General features: G+C 34.7%; 1 protein-coding gene across 3 annotated transcripts in view; it reads right to left on the reverse strand.

Moving 5' to 3' along the window:
- Window positions 1-3,230: 3,230 nt before the first annotated feature.
- Window positions 3,231-21,601, reverse strand: part of LOC106872520 (flap endonuclease GEN) — a 20,964-nt gene continuing 2,593 nt past the window's right edge. Inside the window, exons 2-9 of one of the 3 annotated variants that reach the window (XM_052970781.1) lie at window positions 20,837-21,017; window positions 19,041-19,130; window positions 14,259-14,345; window positions 13,499-13,689; window positions 9,142-9,239; window positions 7,190-7,356; window positions 5,631-5,812; window positions 3,231-3,315 (exon numbers count right to left, since the gene is read on the reverse strand). In XM_052970781.1, the coding sequence (XP_052826741.1) occupies window positions 3,246-3,315; window positions 5,631-5,812; window positions 7,190-7,356; window positions 9,142-9,239; window positions 13,499-13,689; window positions 14,259-14,345; window positions 19,041-19,130; window positions 20,837-21,017 (1,066 nt within the window). In that variant the 3' untranslated portion in view covers window positions 3,231-3,245. Of the gene's footprint in view, window positions 3,316-5,630; window positions 5,857-7,189; window positions 7,357-9,141; window positions 9,240-13,498; window positions 13,690-14,258; window positions 14,346-19,040; window positions 19,131-20,836; window positions 21,018-21,601 lie in introns of those variants that run through there. The other 2 variants (XM_014919541.2, XM_052970782.1) reach the window with 2 other exon arrangements.

Raw genomic sequence — 21,601 nt, forward strand, 5'->3', positions numbered from 1 at the left:
CGACCCCGGAAGGATGAAAGGCAAAGTCGACCTCGGAGGAATTTGAACTAAGCATTTCGCCTGGCGTGCTAACGATTCTGGCCAGCTCGCCGCCTCTATATTATTGAAGGGTCGGCAACAGATCTCTGTTGTGTGCTTGAATGAAGAAGCTTTATCAAAAAATAACTCTGCATAAACAGAAAATTAGTGTTTCATTACGTTTCCTGGAAACTTGAATCCAAAGGCTGATCTTTCAAAGGGTTCCTGTCAGGTCGGTTTATACCTACATAGGATTAATATGTCTGAATGCATGCTTACAAGTATGTAAGCCGTACATCAGGAACTGATTTCAATTCATCAAACAAAATTACCATTGTTGCTGATAAGTAATTCATTTCCAGAGGATCCATTTTCTAATGACGGTAAGCAAATTGCAAGGCCCGTATTTCAATTAAATGGATTAGTTTCACCTATAGCTTACGTTCATTGATTGCCTGCTACATTTAAATCTAATTAATACTAGAAATTGTGCTAGCCTGATATTAGACATTCAAGATTACGATGGTGAAGCATAAATCAGAGAGCCTAACATTTTTGCAAAGGAATTGTATTATCTTTATACTACTATTTGGTTATATAATATATTTCATACTCAATCCGGTAAACTTTATAAGGCTTCGAGTAATTTTTTCAATAATTATATTTGAAATATTTCAATTTTTTCATTTCTCAGAAAATATGCCCGGATCATTGCCATTGAAACATGAAGTAAAAAGTATCCTCTTTTATTACTTCTACGTTACCTACGCCCCAATGTAGTACATGAAACAACTAAGAAAGAGCGATTAAGTAGCACAAAAGAGGTTGTGAAGTTGTTTGGTTATTCTAAGTCAACAAATAGCGGAAATTTTGTTCACAGCAATCCTTAACTGATTACGCAAGAGTTGATTATTACTTTTCGACATCTGTACACAATGCATTTTCACTATACCTATTCTATAGAAAGAACAGAAATATCATTACAAACAGCTTAGTTTTTCTGTTATCATTATTGGAGAGACAAGACTCTCATACGTGTATTCACTACATACAGTATGTAATACCCATTTCCTTGTCCAAATATAATGGGGACAACCTTCTGTAAATGATGTGGAGGGTAGTGATGAGTGGTACAGTTGGTGGTAGTAGATGTTTCACTGAGCTTCTTTTTATTCCGGAATAAAAATGGAAGTTAAGATTTTTTTTATTATTCGGAAGTGTTTAAATAATCTTGTTAGCGAAGTTCGATGTCTGAAGAACAGGAAGATCTTGCCGAACCAGAAGAAGTCTAATCCACTTCACTAAAATGTTTCGAAACTTCAATTTGGTAACATGTTTTATAGAAGTCCCACTAAATAACAATTAATTCTCTAAATTTGTTTCAGTCTCATGGATGATGTGGTGCCTCTTTATCCGCTCATCACAAAGATACGTCGAATCAGTGGATTCGATAGACAATGCACTTGCTTGAGTGAAGCTTTCAACGAAATAAAGTAGGCCTCTAAGTATAGAGATTGAGTTAAAAACATCTTCGATGCCAATAGAGAAATCATCTGTCTAATATCGTTAACACTACTCAGAATGATTGTACACTAAGCAATGTAAAATGGAAGTATTGCATCGAAATATTCAATGGAAGCCTGGAGGTTTCCAAAGAAAGGCATGATAACCGACTTCTTGAATACTATCTTGCAACATCCCAGGGTAAGCTTAAAAGGAAAATATTCATCACACTCCTATAATGTATATTCTTCAATGACAGTAATCTAAGAAAGTTTATGATAAGAATTAAGTCACATTGAATTACGTAATATTTAATCGAGTATATACTGTACAATTCCGTTGAAGCAACTGGTAATTTTGTATAAAACTTAATATAAGTTTGATAAAACTGAGAAACTTAAAGTATGATACATGAAAAACTAGACGTACCAGCAAAAATCTAAAATGCATTTGGAAATTGCGCTCGAAAATCATTCCTAAAATGTTAATTTCATCTCCAGCATAAAAAGCTGCGTAAATAAATGCGATTTAAATATCATTAACATAACTTCAAGGGAACAGTAAAGCCGTGACACGTATATCGTCCATGTAATATAAGTATTTTCTAAAAAATCACGGATCGGTTATGATTTGTCTAAAATACTATGAAATAATTATTACAAAAGAGATTACTTAACCAAGAAATGTTTAAACAAGAAATGCGTTAAATATTATTCAAACATGAATGAGTAGTTTTCTTCAATTTTGCCAAATGTAAGGAATAAATTCTGTAAAACAAACTAAATTACACAAACTAATAAACGATGTAATGTAAGAGAGTATTCTCCTATCCACTACTGGTGCATAAAAATTATTTTAACTTTGAAAGAAAAATAACTCGTCTCTAGAGTTATTTCCCTTGCATCAAAATATTTTTGCGATATGAAGTTATGTCCCTTTGTATTCATTATTAGAATTTAGTCTGCTTGATTTTTCCAAAAGGGACAAACTAAAAGGTAATGAATAATAGAAGATATTATTGAAGGTTGTCACTGCAATAAAAACCTGTGGCCTTTCACATGTGCTAGAAAGTGATATATTAAAAAAGACACTTGCTATTTTTCATTCAAATAATTTTATTTCTACCATACATTAAGTAGTTTCTTCCAAAGTTTTACGGCATTCAGTCTTCCGGTGCATTTTGTTCAGCAACTGCAAGAAACATTCAAGGCTGCGAAGTGAACTTCATCAGAAAAATACAACGAATTAACACTTTAAAAAGAAATATATCTTTGTAGAAGCATTCTAATAATGGTTTCAAATTTTGCTATAAGTCCACCAAGTTATAAGTCGATTACATCGATACTTATTTCATCGACTCCGAAATAATGAAAGGCAAAGTCGTCTTTAGCGAATTTCAACTCACAACATTAATTCGGACAAAATGCTAGGCATTTTACTCGGCAGGCGAACGATTCTCCCAGTTCGCTGCCTTAATAGCATTCTAATAGTCACCGAAGTTAACAAATCTGAGACATTTGAACGATTAATTCTCTAATATATATGGTTGTTTAAGTAAATGGCTTAAATGAAATGCCAAGATCAACCACAAGAAATTACAATTTTAGTCGTGCTTGCATTCTCCCAAATATTTATTACGAGCCTAACGCAACCAGTTCTACAAAATTCACTGTCTAAATTATACGGAATGTACTTTGAGAATATAAGAAAATCTTTTAAAAATTTTACTTACTTATTTTGGACCATTCAATTTCGTAAACTTGTTGGTGATTTCTTTTACATTTTTGGAGGATTCTGAAGCATTCGATAATTATCAAGTTAAATTTGTACGAAATCATTTTATACAGTATTGCACTTCAGCATATGCTATTCCCTTTTCATAAATTTATACGCAGTCATAATTTTAGTTTCATATAATGTTTTTTACCCTATTTCTTTCTTCGGCTAAATTGTACCATATTTCTCACAATTTATATGAATTTCACCTTTTGATTAATTAGAATTTTTATTTCATCAATAAAGTACAGGTTGAACACCAGGGATTCAGATATTTACAAGCAATGGCAAAAGATGTTGTAATATGTTATACTGCTACATCCATCAGAACTACTTACAACGTTTATTGCTGACGAGCTGGCATTACCGTATTGGACAAAATGCTTAGTAGTTTATCTTCCCGCTTTTTACATTCATAACTCAAATCCCGCCGAGATCAAATTTGTCCTGTATCCTTCGGGGACCAACAAGATAAAGTACGAGCTAAATACTTAGGCTGACGTAATGGATTAAACCCTCTCCCAGAAATTGCTTGTCATACGCCAAAGTTTGAAATTTTCTCTCTTACTGTTAATATTACATGGTAGACACGTCAGAGCGTTGAAAAACTGCTTCACTGTATTTCATCCGGCCTTTTACATTCCAAGTTTAATACTCACCGAGATCAACTTAACATTTCATCCTTCCAAGTCGATAAAATAAAGCACTAGAACTGGAGTCGATATAATTGACAAACAACTCCCTTCAAAAATGTAAGTATTATAACTATATTAGTAATAATATGTATGTGTTTCGGCAAGAGAGGCCAATTTCGAAGCGGATCCAGTGAAATGGTTTAGCTTGATCAAAACATTGCCCTCTTTTCGTCAGTAAAGAGGAGACTCACTACAGAATTATTCCAGTGTAGAACATCAGAAATTTTGAAAAGTGTGTTCTCTACAATTATATCAAGTGAAAATAATAGCTTGCACCCAACTAAAAAGGAGAACCTATCTCCAGAACAAGAATATACCCGAAAACAGTTACGTTCTGCATTTGGTGGGATATGAATGGTGTCGTCTAACATGAAGTGCAAAACCAAAACTCAAAATTTAAAATGAAAAAGTATCCTCGTCACCTGGAAACGTTGCACAAAAAATTTACAAATGAGAAATAAAGCTTTCATCATTAACCAAAGGTAAAAGGGTTTTCTTGTACAGTGATACAAGTCCATACATTCCTCAAGTCACCCAGGGAAAGATTATACCGCTAAATATGGAAGTTGTGTTTCAACCTCCTTATTGACCTCGCTCCAAATGACTATCATCTTTTCAGTTAATTGCAATGTTATTTTACACGGAAAAGTAGTTTATTAATTGTGAAATGATGCAAAATTATACTGCGTGTTTCTTTACTTCGAAACTTGAAAAATTTTGCGCTTTTTGGAATGTTAAGAATTATTGATTTGATAAGATCCCGGAGGGCAGTGACCTTAATCCTCCAATAGGAATCTTAAAGTCTACATAAGCGTTTTATATATAAAGCTTGACCTGTTCTAAAGTATATATCGCACTATCCAGTGAAGGGCACTGAGTGCATCCAGAGCAGCTCGCACTAGATGAGCTTAAGTAATTTGGAATCGAGAGTTCGATATCTGCACTAATGCCATCTTCAAAATTCGTTGCATATACAAAAGTGAGTTCATTGGAAAGGGTGGCCTACACGTATGTCTGACTTCCCAACAGGAAATATACTGGTAGACTGATAGTTAATGACTCACTGCCATTACTCATCGGAAACATCGGATTGATTAGACTATACTCTGCACAACGTATTGAGTAATCTGGTGTACTTTATGATCATGGACGTCTATCTGTCCATCCTTTCATCTTTCCCTTCCAAAATTCTCTTCAAATTATTTTATTTTTCTGTCTCTTCCCTGTTTAGTGTCATCCCCTATCCAGTAACACTTTATATCTTCTTCCCCTCTTAACTCTTTTACTAGTTTTCTCTCCTACTAATTCGAATTATATAGCCATCAATAACAGTTGATACTTTTCTCTTCGACGAAGTGTGACCGAAACGTTAGACTTGTTTCTTCAAAGCCATATTTTGCTAGCATAGAACATCACTAGTTTTCTCGAAGTTAACCGTTTTACTAAATATAAGCATGGAAACACGTACGTAGCACACATCTGCAGGTTACTATTTTTGTATTCAATGCTCGCGATACAACTAAATAGTTACTATTTTTGTTCTGAAGAGAGAGAAACCATAAACGTATTTTAGAAATAAAATAAAATATAAATAAATAAAAAAAGGAATCCATAATGTTTAAAAGAATTTATCTTTACCTTTTTGGTTTTAAATCGTCAAGAAATCTGTAAGGGTAAGAATTTAACTTCCAGTAAATAAGCAATGGGACCATCCTCAGGAAGAAGTTTTCTGCAGCCCAAAAGAGATTCTCAATAACAAACTTGCACAAGTTGTCAATATCAGGTTCCTTCCAAATTATACTTTCTTTGACATCATATATCTGTTTGAAATCCAAGAACTCTGCAATAATCTATAGGAAGTAGACTAGGCAGTAAAATAATGGACTAAGCGGTAAAATCAGAATCGTGTTTGAAATATGCACAAGAATGTTAATTTCGTAAAAAAATTATTTGTATTTCCAGCGGGGTTCGATCCCACCAAATACCTTCAGGCCTTAAAACTTCGGATTTATCAAAGTCTGTACAGAAGCTCAACGTGTATATAGGTTACACATATATTAGCTAGAGCTGTAAACGTTGGCGGAATAAAATCAATAAAACCAATGATTTCGAACGATGATTCCTTATATGATTTTTGTTTCCTCCCGCGTCCCATAAACATTTTCTGTTCAGTATCAATTTCTTTAATACAGTGAAATATTGATGGCGCATTGGGAAATTGAACCAGCAGTGATTTAGTCAGAAAATGTCAAATATACACCAAATAAAACGCAAACGGTTATTGCATTTGGAAGTTGGTAGAATGCCATTTAGTTCAATGTTATGGCTAAGTGTTTACTTATGGTATCATGTTTATGTAATTACAAATTAAAACACTGACCATAAGTCTTTAACATACAAAATTATTTGTAAATAACCAAATGACATCGTATCGCATCAAATTCCATCAGTGCAATCACACATTAAGTATATAACGACATTTTCACAATGCTCATTAGAACCATCCGAGAGGTTAACATTGCAGTTTGAAAATATGCGATTAAAATGCTGAATAGTAAGTATATACATACATCTCTTTAACGACTTTATGTGCCCTCATTTAACATTTTCATTACGCTTTTAATCGTCTTTGTGTGCCCTGAATTGGATACAAGAATCTCCGGTCCTGAAACAGTAATACTCCAGCGTTCGATCTACAGAAGTGGACAGGTTGGTAAAATAGTCAAACTTGTTATCTTCAGTTCGGTTTTCGTGTCTAAACTCACCTACGGTCATAAATGTTGGGTACTGTGATCGAAAGAGTATGATCGCGAATACAAGCGGTCGAAATGGGGTTCTTCCGATGAGTCTCTGAAGTAACGTTGCTTGATAGGCTGCATAGCGCGGAGATTAGAGTCTTACCCGGTCGAGTCATTATTTCTCCGCATGGAGAAGTCATCTCCGGTACTACGGAATGTAATCAGAATGACATAGGAAATAATCACAAACGGTGTTTTCAAGGCGAGCCAACCGTGTGAGACCTAGATATAGACAAATAACTAGATGTAGGAGTACATGGTCAGACAGTACATGTACGCGAGTGTATGCGTTTTGATAAGATGGTGTATGAGGATGCATGTTAGTGAACGCGCTAGTGTAGGTGAGGGCGTTTAGAGTGTAAGAAGGTGGAGGAAAAAGAATAAACTATTTTTGCTTACTTTCTCTGAAGGAAAATCTGGATTTAAAAGTGCCTTTTCTCTGACTTTTAGTTCCATTTCATGTAACTTAAGTTTCTGGACGGTTTCATGGCAAAAACAAGCACAATTTTTTATGGCCACTTTCTTCATCCGACATTTTTTGCATCTACTTTTGCTGTGATGGTGCACTAAAAGAGAGTAATGTATTGTTTTGAAATATAATCCTGTTTTCTTTGTTAGAAGTAGAGTATATTTTATCCATGAAATAAGTCCCTGTCCAGTCTGTATTATTGAAAAACGCATGACAAACTTGTTAAATCTGAACTACTTCAAAATAACTTGTAATTATTGCTCCTTTAAGTTTATCAACAATCACATTAAACTGCAATAAATATCTCTAATTTAAATCTCATTCCTCAAAATATAATTTCCCCTGCGAAAAAAGGTTCATTGAATATTTCTGTTGGATGGAATATACATGTTTATGCTGGCAAAAGTCCAATTTTCGTACTGGGTCGGTAAATCGAAATGCTAGATTTTAAAATATTGCAATTCGACCACATGAAACGGAGCATTTCATTAAAAAACTTCAAATTATGAAACAAAAATATTTTTAGCAATTCAGGATTTTCAAATGTTTTTTTTCTAAAAATGCAATCAAATCCACCATATTAAGACGGCACTACCAGAGCTTAAAAAACAAAATTTCAGGGTCCCGGGGAGAGTCATTCACTTTTAGTGCCTTTTACTGAATATACGTGTTTTTCCGCTGCTCTCGTTTAATTGTAGGTTTTCCCTTTTGGGAATACCGTTTTTCTTTCTTAACTGTTATACAACTTTTGCTGTTTTCTGTATCTTTTGGACATACGGCCTACTTTAACAGGTTCGTTTTTGTGCGAATTCCCCCTGCTTAGAGGCGAATTGTGTTCCTTTCTGAAAACTTCTTTTCACAGTCAGTACAACGTGGAAGTTGACGCTTCCAAGTTTAAGCTAAATTTAAGATTTTTTTTAAATATAAACCTTGTAAACTATATAAACGGAAATACAAAAAATACAACCTATGCAGTCTCTCACACGCTATTATGGCTTTGTAGTATATGCTATGCTCTCGCAAATTAATTATGGTGCTTATGTTGTCACGATCAGAGAGACAACCTGTTGATTCTCCCAGAATTGTGTAACATTCAAGATGTGAAATTTAGGAGAGAAGGCAAGCAGTATAAGCGCTAGTTGGAAGTAATTTTCAGAATAGGGGAGAACAATGCAAAATGAGTAACTTGTTGAAGGAAGTACAATCTGATAAATCCAGAAATCGGGTCCACGTCCCAATAATCATGATTTCAACACTGCCCACGAGCTCATTTATAAAAAGATAATTTCTAATGTCGTTTGCATCAAAGAATCACGCTTAAAATCACTTAGCATAGATGACCCAGCTGAGCCAAAATCATGCGATGATTTCTAATGGAGAATGGAAAGGCAGCCAAACAGTGAAATCTGCTTCTTCGTGTGTAAGCTTTCCTTGTTTTAGAGAAAATTTCAAGCCAAGAAACATTTTATTCTTTGCTTACGGAAAAAAAGGATTCAAACTCGGACAGTATGGCTGTATGCAATTTCAGAACGTTTATCAGAAGTAACTCGAGAATTTGAAGAATAAAACACCAGAATGTACGCCTTTACTTTACACCGATCAGCTTAGTAAAAAAAAGAAACACGTTACAATGAAGTCCAAATTAGTTTGAAATAGTGTCTGGCGATGAATGAAGCCCTGTGTTTGTAACATGCGAGTCAGTCTCAGTGACTTCTTTGAAACAACATTACAGCTAATGGCGTTCCACATTCATATGCATAGGTTATTCTTACGAATATTTTAACGCTGTTTCATGTCTATATCGATCAATGGAATGTCTGGTGTAGCAATAGCAAAACATTATGTGCATTAGAATAAAATAAAACCGTTATGGTGCGATTACCTTTGTGCATGCATTGTTGGCAATGTCTAGATTTAATAAATTCCTCTTTTGTTTTAGCCAGTGTCTGTAGTTCAGCATTGTTTCTCCAACATAAAATTCTGAATTCAGAATAGAAATACGATAACGTTTTTGTACTGCTAACCTCATCTTTAGAGATGAAACATTTTTAAATATTTACAACAAGCATTCATTACTGGGATCGCCTCAGAAACAAAACTATTCTTTCCGACACATCCGTGAGCGCTACACCATCTGTACTGTATATAAACATTTCCATGAACACTCTCCAAATGATGTCGATATCAAGTTCAGTTATCCACAACTTGCAGAAGCTATATGGACCCCTAAACTCATACGCCCCTATGGCAATAAAGTTCATATTACATGAGATTGTGACAACTCACAAGTCATACCATATTCAACTTTAAGATACGAGTATCGTCTGAAAAGTTTATAGGTTGGCCAAGATACTCTCATGGAATGTGCCCAATATAAGGTTTATTTTTCAACAGTCCACACAATTTTTCCATCGGTGTTGCAGTGCTTGGATACCATTGGCGAAGAAGCTTTCATTTTGCTCGTCAAAATATCAACAGCAGTAGATATGATATTCTCAATACGATACTGGTTCCCAACCAAGTGTTTTTTCATGTTGGGAAACAGATGAGAGTGAGATGTCAAATCAGGAGAACAGAAAGGGTAATCAACCAGTTCAAAGTCACAGTCATACACAGAAGCTATTGAAACGAAAGCCTTGTGTGCTAGAGTATTGTCCTGATGAAACAGGACTCCTTTCGTAACTACCTCGGCAAGCTGGCATGATATTCTCCTTGGATAATGTGGTCCTTTTGAAGACAGTCAAATAATGCCCTTTGTATCCAGGAAAAAAACTGAAGCCATCACCTTCCCTACAAATAGAGGACCTAAGTTTTCTTTGGAGCAGGTGAGGAGAAGTGTTTCTACTGCACGAATTATCTCTTTAGCTCAAATTGATCAGCCCAAAACTCATTCTGCATTAGGAAACGTTCAAGGAAACCAACTGGATCTGCCTCAAACAATGTTAGATTTTCCGTGATTTTCTAGGAAGACGTGTCATACACCGTGAAGAAACCTTCGTCATGTCAATTTCATTGTGCGGAATATTCTCAACTTCACAGGATATGCTAATAGCATGGGTCATTTGATTTATAGTTAACTGCCTATCATCCATCATCATTTGGTGAGTACGATTAGTAGTTTCCTCAGTGGAGGCAGTTTCAGGACGTCCAGGCCTTGGGGGATCTTCACTACGCCTCCTAAATCCAGCTGGCCTCATTTACACCGTTGACAAAGCTGATAATCATCCCCTAATGCTGTAAATATATAAGTATGAATGTTCATGAGAGCTAAAACCTTTTTCTGTTGGTAAGAGGTACGATGTCAGTTTACCTGCAGGAAAACAATACAGTTATTTATAAGAGTTGAAATCAATGCACGCAAGATATCATGACTCAAGCATCACTCCTTCGTAGTCAGTCTATGATATTTTCATCTCATCCTCGTAAAATACATCGACTCACAGAATAGTTTTCAGCAAACAATTTGACTTGGAAAGCAAATCTTGGGGATTCTGTTAAGTCAGATGTGGCCTGGGCCAATAATGATCAAAACGTGTCTTAGTTAAGTAGCATTGTTTCTAAAGGGTTGAACACCGATGGTTATTGGTTGTGTTGAAGCTAAAATGTCTAGAGCACTTGACTAGATTATGAATGGAAACTTTTGTTTTAACATTGAAAATTAGCAAGGTAAATACGAATGTTATTACACCTAAGTTAGAAATAGGTTTCTGGTTACATGAGATTGTGACTACTCAAGTCATACCATATTCAACTTTAAGATACGAGTATCGTTTGAAAAGTTCATAGCCTGGCTGAGATACTCTCATGGAATGTGCACAAATAAGGTTTATTTTTCAACAGTCCCCCTTGAAGTCCACACAATTTCTCCATCGGTGTTGCAGAGAAGACACCTGGTGATAATGATCAAAATCAACAAAAACCATTAAAATATCAAAAATGTTTCGTCTCTAAGATGAGGCTCACAGTCTGAATAACTAAGCTGCTAATGCAGTGTTTTCGGTTCTTCTTTCCATCATTAAAACTTAAAATTGAAATTCTATTTCATGTCATGCATTAACAGTACATAAGCGGGACATGCTAGATTTTCTAAGACTGAGTTTTAGACTAATTTGACATCGTGTATGAATATTATCGTGACAAAATTGAAAATGACATATATAATTGGGTTATGCTAAACAGAATTAATGTGTACCTTTATTTCTTTCATTTGGTAATTGAACTTAAATTTGTCGAAGATATTGATGAGAGGTGGTTGAGTGTTGAGGTTCAGTCTTAGAAAAACTATTATGCTTATTTTATATGACACAGATCACAGATTTCCCTTCAAATATTTATTAAATCTGTGTTTTATTTTATCCACTAAGACCATTAAAAACACTACTTCCACCCTAATTTTAGGAGCGAAATTATACTTAGATTAGTGGATATTATTAAGTGTTATTTTCTCAGTAGTTAAGACTATTATATCTTAACAGCGCAGTGTTTATGTTTTTAACCAAATGGGTCTTACACACCCATTAACTAATAAATAAAAGCAGTAAAGTTAAGCTTATCCTAAATTGAAAGTAAAATGTCAAGGAAAAATATGTTCGTTCTGTGAATGTACATTTACCTTAAACTAAACACGTGCACAATGTCATAAATTATAGCTATTAGTAAATATAAACAGTTCTGGAATATTATGTGGTGAATTTCAAAATTTAATTCAAACTGGAATTCAACATCAATACCAACCAAATTTATTTCGCATTAATTTTCATTTGTTCAAATGAAATCAGTAGAAGCAAAGTGTCTTATTTTTTTTACTTTATCAATTAAGTAAGCAACTCTATGTAAAGTTTAATTTTAGCTTATCAATTGAACGCTTCCTATTCATTCGTGGTTGACCGTACTCCTCGCAATCACGACAAATTTGTCGACGAATTGACACGTACCGGTTCTGAACGCCTTTTAAGGGAATCTTGAGCCATTCAAATAAAACCTAGAGACGATAGTGAAGAAAAGTGACTTCCCACCTGCTGCTCCAAAATGCCCAGTAAATGTTCGGCTATATTGATATTGGACAATTTTGGGACCAGACTAAATAGTCACCGTTAATTTTGTGTCCTTCGTATCTATTTTCTATAACATTGGTTGTGTGAATTTATGCAGTTTCTTCCAGGGAGATTTGCTAACATCGGGAACAACATTTGTACTATTGGATAAACGTGGTGAACCAAAATACTCTGGTAATCCTTGACATTAATTCAGCCAAGGTGTACAACTAAAAAGCTAAAAGAATTTTGTGATATGGTTACTTAAATCAACACAGATCTCGCTCTATACACCACGGTAAGTCTTCGGGCAGCTCTCCACCCTAAAGCTGTAAAATGGCGAATGCAGATTTAGAGAAGATAATTTGGTTTCATTAGGCAATCAATCATTTCTGTTAGCCGAGATACCAGATTTTCCACTTAGAATTGTTGATGCGGGATAGATGTTTGGATTTTGCATCCTCTCATGGTTTCCAGACTTATGGAGCTCCTGACGAATAGTTCTGATTGACAGAGCTAGCGAGGTGGTATTGCAGCCCTGTCACTTTCTTGCCGTAGTTCGATGGGGCGTGGGTACAACATGCTTCCCTATTCTGTTGGCTTTTTCAATGAACTTTTCTTTTCTTCCAGAAATAAGCTTGCAAAAGTTGGTTTTACCTTGGGTCAAGAACGCAGACAATACTGAGACGTTTTTGAACCTCTCGTACTGGCATTGAAGTGTCGACATCGTGGTAAATATTGAAGTTGATATTTAGTCTTTCATCTATGTTCCGTTTTGGTACTTTAGTGTATCAAGGGATATTTCTATGTCGTCTATTTCAGCCCACTCTCCGATATTAAAGTTTTACCATTCCTAATCACGAAGATTTTAGGATTTCCATCGGAAGAAAATAGTCGAGTATTTAGAAATGTGTGAACGTTAAGTTTTTATTGTTTATGAATTCCAGCTATTGTCAAAAGTGTCACAAGAAGGCACTCGTTATTTTACTAAAGTATTTACTCCATACTTTTATTTTACAATACAAAAGACTTTTCTAGAAAAGATGTTTAACACAGTCGAATTTGATCACAAACCGAGCCCACATTTTCAAGACCTCAGAAAAAATTTTCACTTTTGTTCACTCCAACGAAAACCCCTAAAATTATTTTTTAAACTGTATTTCAGTTAATATTAGAAACGAAATCCGGTAAATATCAAGACTATACCTTTCCAAAGCATCTATGTTTTTCGATTTTAGTTCCTGCAGTAACATCAAAGCATATTTTGAACCGATTCCTTTCACTCCTTGGCTGTCATAGTCACATCCAATCAGCAAAGCCAAACAAATCAATGACCGTTGCTCTAATCCGAACTCGTTAAAGACATCTTCAGTACTAATCGATTCTAACAGACATTGCTGAAAACAAATGTATTATTACATTACATGTTGCTTACTATTTAAATGGTAGAAACACACTATAAAATATTCATATTATATTAAAAACGTGTACATTACAAAAGATATGTATATATACTATATAAAAAAACTGTACAATACATAGGTAATGCTAAAAGTTTTCATCTACGGACCGTTTCTGAGATGTATCTTAACATGGTGTAGTACTACAGTTCATTGTTAGTTAATGATTCAAATTTCGTGATAGCATTCGGGTTCCCAGACACTTCACACAAGGGTGGCTGGTTAAAATGTAACCCTGCATCATAGTTATCCACAGTTATTTCGGTGATCAGTTACGAGATAAATATTTTAAAACGTGACAATGTGTATATAATGGACAATCCAAATTATATTTTCGGGAAACAAATGAAGAGCCAATGAAATATCTTCCCCATGAACAGAAAAAGATCATACTATAAAAAGCAATATATCGAACATGAAAATTTCGTATAAATCCAAAAGAAAATAGACATTAAAGTTTATGCAGTTTATATAATAACGTATGTGGCATATGGTAAAATATTTACCTTGTTTATCTTAGAATAGTTACGGTAGACTTTTTTGGCACCATAGAGGAGAATGTCACTATCTGATGAGAAACAAGCATCAACAACCTTAAAATAAAAAATCATATTGAGAACTTTTAGCATTTTATTTATTCACTGGAACGGACGCTAAAGTTATGTAACTTATGATTAAATCTGAAGTTAGTTTAATGGTAAATAAAATCTCTCAACGAATCTGAACAGCCACATGAACTAAGCTGCGGTGATTAAATATCTAATAAACTCTTGTAACAAATTTATGATCTTGAACAGTAAGACAATACCATGATGATTTTAAGTGTTGTAATTTGTGATGGGACACAACTTCATGAAATTCAAGGTACATAATGACTAAGGAAATTCATATAATAAATAGAGTATATGATTAGATACGAATCGTTAGCGGTGGCAATAGCAGCGCACAAACAAATATGAATTTGGATTAGTTGCATTAATAGCAGAGCGTAATTACTTGGACTTTATTATTTAGAACGCGGTAGAAGTGGGATTAGTGCTACGGAATTACTAAGTATCAATAAAGAGTCGTTGGTTAATTAAGTCGAAAATTATTTTATATTCTTTTATCACTTGTTTCAGTCATTTGACTGCAGCCATGCTGGAGCACCACCTTTAGTCGAACAAATCGACCCCATGACTTAATCTTTGTAAGCCTAGTACTTATTTTGTCACTCCGTTTTGTCGAACCTCTAAGTTTCGGAGACGGAAACGCACCAACATCGGTTGCCAAGCGACGGTGAGGAACAAACAGTCACAGATGTTAGGGGTAATGTGATCGCAGACACACACATACATACACACACACAGGGTGCGGTGAATAAATCATCTAAATTACACAAAAATGAAAATAACACTCACCTCTCATTTTAACAGATATATGTACCAAAATTACATGATAATATCTTGAAATACTAAAGAATAAATTTATTCAATAAAATCGCCATTGGCTTCAACCATGGCCTCCAGACGACTTTAAAATCTTCTGCAACATTTTTGGACGATCTTTTTGCTTAAGTTGGGGAATGCTGTCATAATCCTTGCCTTCAGTTTATTTTTGGTGTTACAAGGAGTTTTGTTGGTCTCTCACTCGACCGCGCCCCACCGATCATAATGAAGGGGGTTGCAGTCTGGGGAGTTAAGTGGCAAGATGTTAGGGGTGATGTGGTAGCAGAAATTATCTGACAGCCATGAAATTATCTGTTGCCAGACATAGGATCTTCCAGCAGTCACCCTCTAGAAACAGGACAGTACTACCTCCTCCAGGCACTTGATGTAGGTCGGTCTCCGTGTTGGTGTGAGACCGAGTGGGAATATGAATGGCGGTATACCGTCGCTATAACTAGTAATCACTCCAAACACCATAATGTTGACTGAGTGTTTGTTTTTTTTATCACTCTCAGTACATGTATTTGGAGACACGGCAAGCCAACTGTTGTTCTGTGTGTTCATCTGATCCTTGTAGAAATTTTTCTCGTCTGCGAAAATCAAAGCATGTTCGGTTGGAGGGGATGCTCCAAATTTCTGACAGAGTGAATTGCGTCAAGTTGCTGTTTTTCTCACAGACGGTGCCCAACCGACTCTACTAGACTATACTATGTAGTCGACAAAATCGAAAGCAATGCACGAAGTTTGAAATATAAACTGGCGACAATTTATCCATCGCCCACTGTATGTATATGTGTATAATAGGCTTTCAGTTTTCGTCTACGTAATCCACTCAAGGCTTTGGCCAGCCCATGGATATAGTAGAAGACAGTTGCCCAAGGTGCCACGCAGTGGGACTGAACCCGGAACCATGTGGTTTGAAGTAAACTTCTTACCTTCTGCGGAGATATATATATATATATATATATATATATATATATATATATTTATATATATATAAATGCAATACAGAAAATTATTTGAAGTTTATAAAATTATTTCGTGTGAGCATTACAATATCTTAACATTTATCACTTATAAAATATAAGAAATACGATGGAATTCAATGAATGTCTCATTGCAAGTGACGAAATGGAAGTAATGCAAGGAGCGTTCAACAGTCCATTAGAAATATTTGCGCTGCGAGAGAAAACATTTGTAAAATAACTAGTGTTGTTTTCAATGTAATCAACATTACAGGAAACAATTTTAGCTACGTTTTGACCATCAGCAAATCCTACGTGCCTTCGAAAAACGGAAGCAGTGATGAGATAAATGCTAGTTATATGTGCGATGTTTTGCATAGGTTGTTGTAGGAATATAGAATTGCTTAAATGTTTCATTGACGGCTATATAGCTATGCCACATTATATCTCATGAAAAATGTGGGGATATGCATGTATAGAGAAAGTATAAAGTTAAAATAACGGCAGTTATTCTGATTGACAACCATCGCATTGCTTAAGACCACTTCGTTAGACGTTCCTTAAACATTTTAAATTCTATGATTGTTTCATTGCATAAGCAGTAGTTTTGTTTTTTATCATCAGTTTTATTTGTTCATCTACCAAATTTTCTCCACTCTCAATGGCAGCTGATAAATTTCAAGAGGTTTTGGTAAATGAAAAAAAACTAGGACATTTAGAAGTAAGATTGACATTTTGAAACTATTTATGAAATACATTCTAGGAGCATCAGATATACGAAGAACGATGCTGTTTTTTGTTTACCTGCTGTTTCCTTATAAATACATCACAATACAAACAATATTGCTTTTCACCATATCATTTCTGGGTAGCGTTTGTTTAAATGTCCAAAACATTTAAAGGAGTTGAATTTACTTAGAAGGCTAAAACATGCCAAACCAGCCAAATTACTGGTACTGATTCCAATGACCGGAAACGTTTTAGAAAATAAAAGTGAGATTTTTTAATCGGGAGCAAAAACACTGTATTAATAAGATATTTAGTCATAAGCTCAAAACCTGAAAAAAAAAAAAAGTTAGATGCTAAATTATACTGGAGAAACAAGCGCAGATTATATCCAATATATTGGTTTTGTGGATGACATTAACACCAGCGTACACTACCGACAGATTAGTTTGTCGGGAACGTACGTATCTGGCAAAGCTCGTGTTAAAATCAAAATAATTATAGCATGGAAAAACATGTTAGCCATTTAGAAACACAGTAAAACTTAACTTCACTAAAATATTATTTGGTGTGTGAAAAGTTTCGTCGCCCTAATTGTAACCTGGTCATTGACACAGTTTAATTGCAACCCAGTGTCGCAGTTACGGGGGCGAAAATTTGGACAACAAGCGTTTAAATCAAGTTAAAACTTTTCTATATCTTTTTGAGTGGCTAATGTATATTTTCTACGCTACTAATCAATTAGCTTATTTTTCATTATTAAATTAAATACAGAGGCAGCGAGCTTGTAGGAACGTTCGCACACCGGAAAAGGGCGACATTTCGTTCTCAGCCAACATCGAATTTGCTTTCATCCTTTTGGGGTCATTGATAAAAGTACTGTACTCGATACAATCGACTAGTTCCTTTCCCTAAATTTTCAGGTTTTATCCTTGTAGAAAGGTTTATTAAATTAAATACAATTGTACCTATAACAAAGAACATTCTTTTTTCTAGTATCTACCTAGCACCAGATACTACATATCCATGATGAAAATCTCAGCATGTGAACTAGAAAATCAAAGCTGATCCAAGACCGTAACCACAAAATCTCAATTGAAAAACCTACTGTGCTCTCGAGTTAGAGCTGACGCCCGCGAGTATTATGGTGCAGAGAAAAGATGATCTTGATATATTCGTTCCAGATATTTTATTTATATGTGGGACACTAGTTTCATTTGTATCCTTCCTGTTTATAAATAAATGTGCAACTAGAAGATGCTGTTTTTAGCAAATCAAGACGGTGTGACAACGCTCCTTGCGGGCACGAATTCTAATTAGTTGATCATTATTTTAGTAAAATAATTACAAATGGCATTGGTTAACCGGTAACTTGGAAACATTAAAATTGACAAATTTTGCAGAGACCAAATCTATTTACAAGTAGTTCTATATTTAAGAGATGAGGAATTATGTACATTATTTACATTCGACAGATATTTGTCCTCATTTTGTTTGTTAATACAACGTTTCGGCTGATAACCCTCTAACCTTCTTCAGGTGCCTTGGGGAAATTTCGAACCTGGACTCTCGTTCCTAACGTATTTTTCGACGCTATTATTGTTATTGTTCAGGTCACTGCTTGGAATCGACTACGCCATTTGCCTGTGCCACAGGCTTATGACGTAGTGGTTAAGAACGCGGGCTACTAACCCCAAGATTCCGAGTTCGATTCCAAGCAGTGACCTGAACAATAACAATAATATTGAAAAATACCTTAGGAATGAGAACCCAGGTTCGAAATTTCCCCAAGACACCTGAAGAAGGCTGGAGGGTATATCAGCCGAAACGTTGTGTTAAGAACTAACAAGATGAGGACAAATATCTGTCGAATGTAAATAATGTAAACTATTTACAACTAGTTTCGAGTTTATCTGATTCTATAACTAGTTCTTAACTTGAAAAAAACAGATTCACAATTAAAAATACTAAAATTTGTATCATAGTTCGCTCCAGTGGTTGACTGGTGAATTCATTTCTCGGAGTTTCGTGAGATAGAATAGTTGACCTATTTTTGTAATATATACCACAAAAGTGCACGCAATGTGATATTCCAAATGATACATTCCACAATGAAATCTTTTTGTTCGAGTGAGAGAAATTAAACAATGACTTTTCGATTATAATTTACCTTTTCTGCGTTTAATTGTGCACAGAGTGCCTCAGCTTCGCCATTACTCGCAAAGCAAGTTGCTCCAAGATATTTCAGAAGTGTAAGACACTGAAAAGTAAAGACAGTTGAGTGTTTAGCCAACCTCGGAAAACCCATTATTATATTGACGTATATTAATGTAATTTTTACCACTTTCTAACAGTCAAAACGTAAGATTCTGCCCACATTTAAGGATTAAATATCTTTAAAAGATATTACGCCCAATTTATAAATAAACATTACAATGACGCTAGACAGTCGGTTTTGCCAATGACGTAAAAAGGGAAACTCGGTTGAAAATGTCATACACAAACTAAAATCTTGGTACTGTAGGAAGAAAATAAAGGGAGAAGCAGATAGCTTAAAATTCAAAATACTGCCCGTTCTAGGAAATTCAATTCTTTCTTGTAATTTGTATTGGGCGTACCAAAGAATTCAAGAAAAATTACATTCGTGTTTACATCTGTTTAATATTTAGAATGACAGTTTCCGTGTATAGGGTTTCTATTCAGCACTTAAGTGTTGGCTTTAAAGGAACTAGAAAGAGAAAAATAACAATGGAGGGAAAAAACCGATTTCATTAATAGTTAGTTGACCTCATCCTTGTTTAAGCACTAAACTGCTGAATCTTCTAAATAGGAGGAATTTTTTACTAATTATAAAATTTTCTTAGTTCAACTTCTAATGCCCATTAATAAATTTATCAGTAGAAGCGCAGGAATCGAAGTGTATCTTGAAACCGATTTAATAAAATAAACAGCGTCTTGAACTCGCATAAAGAACCCTAATATTTTAAGTCATATCATGACAGTTAACAAAAGTAAATATAACGTCTTAAAATTTAGTTATGAAACATACTAAACTATCAAATTTAAAGTAATTTTATGTATGAGGGAGACTAACAATTTAGAGGGTCATACGTTCAATATTAAGTTAGCTCCGTTTAACCATATAATTTTCATGCAGAAGACACACCAAGGTAATTTTTCCAATTTCATATTGTTCCTAGCCACATCATAAAAAGTCTGTTCACATATATAAAATTTCAAAGCGGTTAAAAGGTGGGCACTTAAAATCAGTGTCTTATATATAATAATGTGCGTATATATAATTAGTAGTTAATATAGTCCCGTGGAAAGAATAGTGGTATAAGCGGGTTAATGCCTATCGAAAACATTAAAATCAGAGATACTTTTTTGTGTTAATTCTTTATATTTATGTGTATTTTGTTGTATTAAATGTGCTTCGCTTGTAAGAACAAACTTCACTGCACATTACATAATTGCGAACCTCTGAGCATTGATCTGCTATAAAAATTGAGAGGAACAGTTATTAGTGCTGATATTTTGAATGGATAAACTAAATACTGCTACAGACATTGCGATATCAAAATATAATTTCAAGGCACTAAAAGTAATTTTTACAAATACGATTTCACATTGAATGCAGACCACAAGTTCGCATGTGGCAGATTTTAACTTGAATCAATTCTGTCGTATGTTCATTATGGTACGGATTTCAAATTTTGACACAAGGCTAACGATTTCGGGGAAGAATTAAGTCGATTACATCGACTCCAGGAGTCAACTGGTACGGATTTTGAACTCCGAACGCAAAGACAGATGAAATGTTGCCAAGCATCTCACCAGCTCGCCGTCTTAATGCCCTTTATAATATTGAGTTTCATAAGAAAAATAATAAGATCCGAAAGCAAATTTAGAGGGAATTTTGTCGAAAATAGATAAGAAAAAAGGTTGAAAACAAACAAATCCTACATTTTGAGAGGTAATTGTCCGAGACCGTTCCCTTTGTATTGGTGGGAGACATTCTTGATTACAGGAAATCTTTCTGCGTTTGAATATTGTTGAATCTTTTAATTCTGGGATTCTTCCATCAATCACAAAAATTGGCTCAATGCCGTTTATCAGAAACTCGATGGTACGTAAGAAAACATTTCTGGATAATAAAAAAATATGAAATTAGTGTTGAAAGAATTCTTGAGTGACTCCGGTTAGTAAATTGATTATTCAATATTCAAATACATTGAAACTTTAAAATATGGAGTTTTACTTTTGGGGGGAGATTCCTAATTTAGTTCGTAATATCAACAATAAATGAAAATCAAACGATGTAATCGTTGATCGAAGGATTTAAGAATGGCTATCACTATTTCATAGAGAAGGGAACGGATAAGGAACTGGGCAGTTGCTTTCATTTGTGAAAGAAATTTTTGTCCTAAAATTTAGTTCTTTACATTTATTTCTCAAACGCGTGATAATGCTATAAATAGCGTGATCAGGATAAACTATCCATATAATGCAGAAAAATACGTTGCCAGCCAGCCATGAGACTCGAACTCACATCTCTGTGAAAGTTCTAAAATTGCAGAAGAATTCGTTGCTGGGCAGTTTGGTTTAATGGCAAAACACTTGACATGTAATCACAGAGATGTGAGTTCGTGTCTCATGGCAGGCCGGCAACGTATTTTTCTGCAATGTATGGATAATTTATCTTGATCACGCTATTTATAGCATTATCAC

The sequence above is a fragment of the Octopus bimaculoides genome, chromosome 9 (assembly GCF_001194135.2).
Source record: "Octopus bimaculoides isolate UCB-OBI-ISO-001 chromosome 9, ASM119413v2, whole genome shotgun sequence".
In the NCBI taxonomy this organism is placed as follows: domain Eukaryota; kingdom Metazoa; phylum Mollusca; class Cephalopoda; order Octopoda; family Octopodidae; genus Octopus; species Octopus bimaculoides.